General features: G+C 41.5%; 1 protein-coding gene and 1 long non-coding RNA gene across 3 annotated transcripts; both read right to left on the bottom strand.

Annotated features, from left to right (window-relative positions):
• Positions 1–4,331: 4,331 nt before the first annotated feature.
• LOC148065192 (uncharacterized) lies at positions 4,332–6,392 on the bottom strand. Its single transcript, XR_015713386.1, has 6 exons — positions 6,267–6,392; positions 5,950–5,989; positions 5,732–5,876; positions 5,011–5,138; positions 4,853–4,956; positions 4,332–4,781 (listed from the first exon to the last, which is right to left on the bottom strand). It is a non-coding gene; the product is annotated as an uncharacterized LOC148065192 (long non-coding RNA).
• A 297-nt stretch (positions 6,393–6,689) lies between these two features.
• On the bottom strand, positions 6,690–8,583 carry LOC148065193 (apoptosis regulator BAX-like). Of its 2 annotated transcripts, XM_087808605.1 has the most exons (6): positions 8,437–8,583; positions 8,110–8,149; positions 7,890–8,036; positions 7,226–7,358; positions 7,000–7,097; positions 6,690–6,932 (listed from the first exon to the last, which is right to left on the bottom strand). In XM_087808605.1, exons 1-6 carry the CDS (start codon positions 8,501–8,503, stop codon positions 6,902–6,904), a joined length of 516 nt encoding a protein of 171 aa, XP_087664731.1. In that variant the 5' UTR covers positions 8,504–8,583; the 3' UTR covers positions 6,690–6,901. The 2 variants fall into 2 exon arrangements, with proteins under 2 accessions (XP_087664731.1, XP_087664730.1); XM_087808604.1 differs by having other exon boundaries at positions 6,690–7,097.
• Positions 8,584–9,274: the final 691 nt, after the last annotated feature.

Below are 9,274 nucleotides of genomic sequence, written 5' to 3' on the forward strand. Positions count from 1 at the left end.
CAACATTGTCTGAAGATGCTATGTTGCAACGCTCGCCTTGTCACGACAGTTCCACTCGTGACTTTAGCCTCAGCACAAACCTCTTTGAGCTGGTTCAGCTGCAGCAGCCATAGTCTCAGACACACCGTCTCTGCCAGATCCTGCAGATCCATTGCGTTTGCTGTGACCACGCCCCCCTCTGCTGTCAATCAAAAGTAGTGCACAAACTCTTGCCTCGTCAGTCTGACACACGAACAACTATCACTCTTTCCGTGTATCACTGACATTATATTACCATATTATATATTATATATTATATGACTCTTATTAACTTTCTCGTACATTCACCCACCTGTAGACAGAAACACACAAACACTTGACTCGCACATGCTCGCTGTTCATCGATGACTCCAGAGCCGAACGGACCCACAAAGACCCTAAAGCTGCCCAAAGTGCCTGCATATATATATAAATAAAATAATATATAATATATATAATTGTTCTGCACACATGAATGATACAAATTAACAAAACTCACACAATAACATAAAATAATGAAAAAGAAACAAATAAACAAATAAGAAAGGGCTGCTCTTTCAATATACTGTAACGATCCTAACTTGTTGTGTTTATTAATGTTGTGGGCACGTTAAGAAGTTGGGTGTGTGCGCATGCGCAGGGGTTGTTTGGGAGAGTTCGCGTACAACTTGTAGTGTAGAGAAGGAGCGGCGTTGGTTGTGGCCGAAAAACAATAACCCTTTCTGTGAGTACAACAAATAAAGAAACTATCTATGCAAGAGATCCGTCTGGAGGATCAAACGTTACATTGGTGTCAGAAGCGACTTTTTTCGAACCTGCTCCTGAGGCGAAGCTAACGGCTATTAGCAACGGAAGCTAACGGCTATTAGCAACAAACTTCGCTAACGAACGTTGAACGTCGCCGGTATCTACGGGAAAGTGAAGAGCGAGAGAGAGGAGGTGGACGTTGATGCGAGACGACGGGACCAATGCTCGAAAGATAAGAGACGCTGTATTACAACTCTCAGAAGAAGCTGTTTTTTTTCTCCGGGCTCAGCGAGAAACTTGACAAGTTCTGCTCCACGTGGACCTGGTGTGTCACGTGATTTCAACATGGGAGAAGCTGCTCCATTTCAAACTTCTCCGATAAACGTCAAAACGCCCAAATTTAATGGGAAAACACCATGGGAGGTGTTCAAAGCCCAGTTTGAACTGCTTGCTGACGCTGCTGGGTGGACTATTGAACAGAGGCGACTACTGTGCCCTAGTCAGTCTTCCTGCGTTCGGAGTTTCATAACCGACGCAGACGACCTGGTGAACCTCTCCCAATCCTTGCAAGTGACATTGAGTACATGTGCAAATGCGCCTAGGATGCCATGCCGCCAGCAGTTCAGAAAGAGCTGGCAAGAGATCAGTTCCTGCAGGCTCTCAGTCCTAAAGAACTGCGGATCCACACGCTTCTCACTCGTCCTGCCACGCTGAATGAAGCTCTGGAATTAGCTGTGGAGAGAGAGATGCTAAGCAAAGATTTTGATGAGACGAATGGGTCAACATCAGTAAGAATGCTGGCAGTGCCGGGCAGAGGGATGGAGGACCGAGAATGGCAGCAGGAGGTGATCCAAGCAGCAGCTCTGCGGGTTGGAGGTTCTACTCTGCGTCCCCGCCATCGACTACAGAACTGCTGGGGGTGTGGACAACCTGGACACCTACTCAGACAATGACCCAGGTTCGCTACACAGCAGGGAAACGGCCAAGGGCCTGTGTAAGTGGGGACACAGTAGCCCAGAGCACAACCACCCACACACCATCAACAACCCCCTCAAGCCAAGTCATCGCAGTGGGTTGGACCCAAGTTGGGGACTTTTGCCATGTTCCAGTGACGGTAGAGGGAACATCCTGCACGGCTCTAGTGGACACCGGGTCTAAGGCAACGCTGGTGCGACCCGACATAGTTCCTGCAGGGGCTTCACTGGAGGCAACGACGGTGTGTCTGAGGACAGTGACTGGCGACTTGGCTCCAATGAAGGGAAAGTGTGTGTTCCAGTTCAAGGTGGACCTGACTGTTCCTTTTACAGCCTGGGTGGCTGATATACAAGATGCCTGCATCCTCGGGTTGGACTTCTTACGCACGGTGGGATGCATCCTGAACTTGGGGAATAGTTCCCTGGCTTTTCCGGGAGGGCAGTGTTTACCGTTAACATCCCTTCTCATGCATTCGAGAACACCTGTACCCACAGCCAACACTGCCATCTCTGCTGAAATGAGTGAAGAACCCCATTTGGTCGGAAAGGACGATGAGCGGATCACGGCAGTGAGGAAAATCTGGGCATTGAACTGCGAGGGTTTGTCCAAAGTTCAACAGGATAGACTGTGGCAGGTACTGTTCGAATTTAAAGACATTTTTGCTCTAAATGACTGTGAGGTCGGGTTGACGCACTTGGTAGAGTACTATATCGACACAGGGGATGCAAGACCCATCAAGGTGCGACCGCGATGACTTCCTTTGGCCCACTAGGAAGCTGCTGACAAGGAGGGGGATGCTGGAGGCTGGGATTATTGAACCTTCTGATAGCCCATGGGCCTCTGCGGTGGTGATGGTCCCTAAAAAGAACAGTACACAAATGCAGTTTTGTGTGGACTATAGACCCCTAAACAAGGTCACCCGAAAGGACTCGTATCCGCTCCCCAGAATCGACGAGACACTGGACCTGGTGGAAGGGTCTTCCTGGTTGTGCTCTCTGGACCTTCGGAGTGGATATTGGCAAGTGCCGTTGTCACCAGAGTCCAAGCCTAGAGTGGCTGCTGCGGGTTTGAAGCTGCATCCTGAAGAGCTTCCTTGGCTTGGCTTCTTATTACAGGAAGTTTGTTCGGGGATTTTCTTCCATTGCAGCCCCACTGTTTCAACTGCTACAGAAAGACTCTGTTTTCACCTGGAACCAGGCATGCCAGCATGCATTTGACAACCTGAAAAAGGCCTGTGCTGTCTCAGGTTGGACCGGACGGAGAGAAATTAGTGGCGTACTTCAGTCGGATACCCAACAGAAGCGACCCCCGCTACTGTGTGACTCGACGAGAACTGCTTGCTGTTGTGATGGCTGTAAAACACTTCAAATATTACCTCTGTGAAACACCATTTGTCGTTCGAACTGATCATGCTGCTCTACAGTGGTTGATGTCGTTCAGGGCGCCCGAGGGACAGGTTGCTCGTTGGAGGAGCTGCAGACCTTCAAATTAACGGTAGCACACAAGGCAGGTACACAACACTCAAATGCAGATGGACTGTCCCGTCGACCATGTGCCTCAGAAGGCTGTCGCTACTGTGATAAGCGAGAGGTGAAAGAGAGGGGGCTTACACAGGCAGAGAGCACTGGGCAATTCTCATGCAGGGCCCTGCAAGTTGTTGAAGCACTTGAGTGGAGAACAAGGCAGGAAGAAGATCCAGATTTACAGCCAGTGCTTCAGTGGTGCACGGTCACTCAGAAGCCATCATGGGATGAAATATCTGGGCTCTCTACTGCCACCAAAGGACTGTGGTCTAAGTTTGACTCGTTGCGGCTGAAAGATGGACCCATCTTGGGGGTAGGAAAGGTGGCAAGTGGTAGTTCCAAAATCACTTAGAAAAGATGTGCTTGAGGCCTGCCATGGGGGCACAGGGTCAGGACATTTTTGCGTCTCCAAGACCCTCCGTCGCTTGCGCCAGAGCTACTACTGGGGTTTGCAAAGAAGGGATGTAGAGGACTTCTGTCGTAGCTGTGATGCCTGCTCCTCACACAAAGGGACTCTAGACGGGTCACATGCGCAGCTCCAGCAACAACTGGCAGGTGCACCGATGGAAAGGGTAGCAGTAGACATGGGCCCCTTTCCCCGCTCAGAACGAAGCAACCGCTACGTCCTAGCAGCGATGGACTATTTCACCAAGTCGCCGGAGGCATACGCCATCCCAGACCAAGAGACAGAGACAGCCTTGGTAGAAGGCATGTTTAGCAGATTTGGGACTGCGGCCACGTTGCACAGCTGGTGTGGGTTTTCAGTCCCAGAAGAAAGAAGGCTCGGTGCCCCAAATTGGACAGTCACGGGGTTGGTCCTTGCAGAGTCTTAGAGAGGGTGGGGAAGGTGGTTTATCGAGTGCAGTTACCCCCAAAACAAAACAGAGGAGTAAAAAGAGTCCATGTCCTTCAAAAATAGTTTCACACACTTGGTCATCAATATGAGTATCACTTTTAATAAAATATAAACAGTTTTTTCTTAAGAAAAAAACAACAAAATATGATTAGAGTTGAAAAGATCTTTTTAAATAAAAAATATTACAACATACAAAAGTGTGAAGGAAGAAAAGAAAGACATTAAATAATGTGAGGTAACAATCTGTAACTGTTTCCTTTTCTGTAACTTCTATTAAGAGCATTCTTTGGGAATACTTATATAATAATATTTTATATTTTCTTTTTTTAAATACAGTTGATGAAAATATATATTTTAAAAGGTAACTAAGAAAAGATGCAACCAATCTAAGTGTGTTTGTCCCTGAATGTATATAGATTGTAAACAATTGTTAAGATTCATGGGACCAATACTTTACAATTTATTTTTTAATGTATGACCACTAGATTGAGAACCTGTCCATCAAATTTCAGTGAATTATACGTTTGCCGTCATTTGTCCAGACTCATTCTTGTGCCTTTGCATTTACGGACGATGACAAACACAATTACGAGAGCTAACCATCCAAGAAACAAAAACTTTTTCCACCCAGGTTTGTCGTTTACATATGAGAGAGAAGCCTCCTGGAAAAAAAAAAAAGAATATAACTAAATTAATTTACAGTGTCCTGTGATGCAGACATTTATCAACGTACCCAGACCCCTTGCCTCTGATCCAGTCCAGAACATGTTTCTTAATGACCTCCAAAGTCCAGGCCATAATATCCTTGACGATGTCACGAATTTTATCTGCAATAGCCTAAAGGAAACAGACATTTCATTTACAATGACACTACTCTAGAGAGTTACTTACTTTAATTTCTAGTCGACAGGCAAAGATGAGTGACGACCCGGCCCCAGTTGTATTTGTTATCTGAGAAGAACTCCTTAGCAACTTTCTCAAAGTTTTCTCGAGTCATGGGCAGACAATTTTGCATTAACCTGAAAAATATAAAAATATAAAAAGTTATGAGTCGCATCATTTGATACAAATGTGCATAAAACAATGCAACATTGAAAAATTTGTTTGAACAAAAAACAAATTGAACAAAAAAAAACAACACAAGCACACAAGAAAAAGAAAAGAGCAAAGTTAGATATTTAAGTAAGTTAGTAAGTAAGTAATATTTATTTATATAGCGCTTTTCGAGACCAGGAGACCAGGGTCACAAAGCGCTTAAACAATCAAAACAATACTCAAAAAAGTACATACTTTAAAGATCAAGATAACACTGAGAACAACACAGGAGTTCGAGAAATTCAAGAAAAAGCCTGAACAAATAGAAACGTCTTAAGATGTTTCTTAAAGGAGTCAGTAGACTCCATCAAGCACAAAGAGAGAGGAAGATCGTTTAAAAATATTTAACTATAGATTAACACGATAAAAAAAAGGCAATTAAGTAAATAACTATTCTTTCATAGACACCGGATTACTTCAAGCGTGTGTCACTAAAAGGACAATTATTTGGAATGTATTGCTTGATTATTATTTATTTTGAATATCATATTAACACTAGATCGTACAACGAACAAACCTTTGGAAATCAACACGCGTCCAGTTTGTCTCAAATTTTCCGCAGACCTTCAGCCACCTTCTGTATGTTTGGATCAGTGGATTCTTCAACTCCGGGCAACACACCAGTGTCTCCTCCATGCTGCCTCACGTAGTTACAGATGTAGCTGTTGAAAGGAAATACGACATAAGCATTAATAATAATCTTTGTAATATGAAATAGATTTAGTAAGAACTCACTGTTTCAGCACAGCAAGAGTGGTCTTCATGAGTTGATCTCCTGAAAGATAGATTCATTGGAATTCAAGTTAAATAACAACATTGTACGTTCACTTTTTACTAAATGTACTAGTTTGCAGCGCTATATAAATAACATTACTTACTTACTTTAGGGAAACTCCGTGTTTTACAATCACAGAAAGAAGTTTAAAAGTTTGCAACAGTAGTTTTGAAAGTTACCAGGGACAGTATAAATACTATAGTCTGTTTTTGTATCATGTACGTTTGGTTATTAACTATAACTAAGCACATTTTTATATTCATTCGAATCATCTCACCGTAGTTGTCGGCTGTGTTACCGTCGGAGCCAGCAGCTCGATCTCCTCCCTCCATCTTGTACGTTGAGATTATTTGGAACTCTTTTACAAACGGAATAAACTCGCTTCAAGTGTTCAAACATCGGCGTATATAACTTAAACTTCCGCCGGGCTACAGCTTATTACGGCCACATGTGGGCGTGGTTTGTAACAGCCCACCTCTATGAAGTAGTACGCATGCCCTTTGAAATCGAAAGTAAAACTTTTTGTGTTTGTGCGGAACATGTCATACATGTGTGCTCTTAAATAATAATTTTAAAAAAAGCAGATAGAGGTCCAGTGGTTCGATCCACTTGAACTGCACCATCCTCATTACTTTGAGCATTCAAGTTCAATTTAAAACAAAGAAAACAGAGGAATAAAATGAGTCCATGTCCTTCAAAATAGTTTGACACACTTTAATCATCAATGAGTTTCACTTTTAATCAAATATTAACAGTTTGTTCATAAGAAAAACGACAAAATATAATTAGAGTTAAAATTAAATTTTAAAGTAAAAATGTCAGATTTCAGTGAATTATATGTTTGCCGTCATTCGTCCAGACTCATTGGTGTGCCTTTGCCTTTATGGAAGATGACCAACATAACTACGAGAGTTAAACAGTTCCAGAAACAGAGAGAAGCCCCCTGAAAAAAAAAGAATATAACTAAATTAATTTACGGTGTCCTGTGATGCAGACATTTATCAACGTACCGCACCCAGCCCCCCTGCCTCTTGATCCAGTTCAGAACATATTTGTCAATGAACTCCAAAGTCCAGGCCATAATTTGCTTGGCCTTGTCTGCAATAGCCTAAAGGAGATACAATTAGTTTTGATTCATTCTTAAACGTAAATTATCTGCTTAGATGTAACCTAATCGTGACACATCCTGAAACAGACATTTCATTTACAATGACACTACTCTAGAGAGTTACTCACGTTCATGACTAGTCGACAGGAAAAGCAGAGCAGAGTGACGACCCGGCCCCAGTTGTATTTGTTATCTGAGAAGAACTCCTTAGCAACTTTCATGAAGTTTTCCGGAGTCATAGGCAGGCAATTTAGCATTAAACTGAAAAATATAAAAAGTTATGAGTCGCATCATTTGATACAAATGTGCATAAAACAATGCAACATTGAACAATTTCAGTCTTCAGTTTTCTTCTAAATAAATAAAAATAACTGTAGTTAAACTGTGTATGGTTGTATTATAAGACAATCAATTTAAATTAACATTTCAAATAAAAAGATACAACATTGACAATTCCACATCGGCACGTGTTCTTTAGTCTGAATCATACAAGCCTTTTATACAGACATGATTTTTCAAGCCAACACATCCAAAAACAAGTATAATACCGGGTGTGACTTACCTTTGTTTTCACCCAAACAACACAAGCACACAAGAAAAAAAAGAGCAAAGTTAGATATTTATAAATAGATTAACACGATAAAAAAAGGCAAATAAGTAAATAACTACTCTTTCATAGACACCGGATTACTTCAAGCGTGTGTCACTAATAGGACAACTATTTGGAATGTATTGCTTGATTATTATTTATTTTTAATATCATATTAACACAAGATCATACAACGAACAAACCTTTGGAAATCAACATCCTGATCCAGTTTGTCTCCAATTTTCTGCAGATGTTCAACCACCTTCTTTATTTTTGGATCAGAGGATTCTTCAACTACGGGCAACACACCAGTGTCTCCTCCATGCTGCCTCACGTAGTTACAGGTGAAGCTGTTGAAAGGAAATACGACATAAGCATTAATAACAATCTTTGTAATATGAAATAGATTAAGTAACAACTCACTTGTTCAGCACAGCAAGAGTGGTCTTAGTGAGTTGATCTCCTGAAAGATAAATTCATTGGAATTCAAGTTAAATAACAACATTGTACCTTCATTTTTTACTAAATGTACTTGTTTGCTTTAGGGAAACTTCGTGTTTTACAATTTCAGAAAGTTTAAAAGTTTGCAATAGTAGTTTTGAAAGTTACCAGGGACAGTATAAATACTATAGTCTGTATTTGTATCGTGTACGTCTGGTTATTAACTATAACTAAGCACAGGATGCTAAAGACAGTTACTTAGACGAACAAACCACTACAACATTTTTATATTCATTCGAATCATCTCACCGTCGTTGTCGGCTGTGTTATCGTCGGAGCCAGCAGCTTGATCACCTCCCTCCGGATGGGATTCCATCTTGTATGTTGATTATTTGGAACTCTTTTACAAACGGGAATAAACTTGCTTGAAGCTTCAAGTGTTCACACGTCGGTGGATATAACACTTCCGTTTAGTGCGCAGGCCTCCAGCTCCAGAAGAGCAGAAGTGGTCTCCATGATGTACCCACACTTTAAAATCGAAAGTAAAACTTTTTATTTTGGATTACTTTGGAGTTTGGACTGGAGAATTGTTATTGAAAGGCTATGTCAAGCTATACATTTACACGTTAATTGTTTTGTATTAGAGACTAATTTTTACAAATGTTCGCTGTGAAAATGTAGTATGAATAAAAATTCAGTGGTAACATACAGGCAAACAAGGAGAAGCAATTGGTCTTATGTTACACTGTGACCTCACATAAAGGTCACGGGTAGAAGGAATGAGCCAGGGCAACCAACACGTGTGATTTATGAGTCACTTTACTTGAATTGCATTCATAACATTGAATATTAAATATTTGACATTGTAAATATAATTTCTTACGCCTAACTTTTATGTTGAATTATTTTAACCTTCATTTTTTTTATTCAACTAGTTTTATGTTGACGTGTCATCACAAGTTATATTGGTACAAAGATATTTTCTTGATGACACATCAACTTAAAACTAGTTGAATGACTCATATTGACTCAGATTTGAGGTGGTTTGTGTGATTTTTATTTTCACTGTAAAAGTTCTTGGGGATGGTGTGAACATGCGAACATATCGCAATTGTTGTGGTGGTGGTGAGGGGGGGGGGCCGAATTA

This window comes from Callionymus lyra, chromosome 15, assembly GCF_982586985.1.
Source record: "Callionymus lyra chromosome 15, fCalLyr1.hap1.1, whole genome shotgun sequence".
Lineage (NCBI taxonomy): Eukaryota > Metazoa > Chordata > Actinopteri > Syngnathiformes > Callionymidae > Callionymus > Callionymus lyra.

Excerpts from the sequence above, each read along its gene's own strand:
- LOC148065193 (XM_087808604.1), bottom strand. The coding sequence starts at position 8,503 with ATGGAATCCCATCCGGAGGGAGGTGATCAAGCTGCTGGCTCCGACGAT. Across the intron at positions 8,150-8,436 it reads TAACACAGCCGACAACGACG|GAGATCAACTCACTAAGACC; the intron begins GTGAGATGATTC and ends TTTATCTTTCAG. Across the intron at positions 7,098-7,225 it reads CCTGTCGACTAGTCATGAAC|GCTATTGCAGACAAGGCCAA; the intron begins GTGAGTAACTCT and ends TATCTCCTTTAG.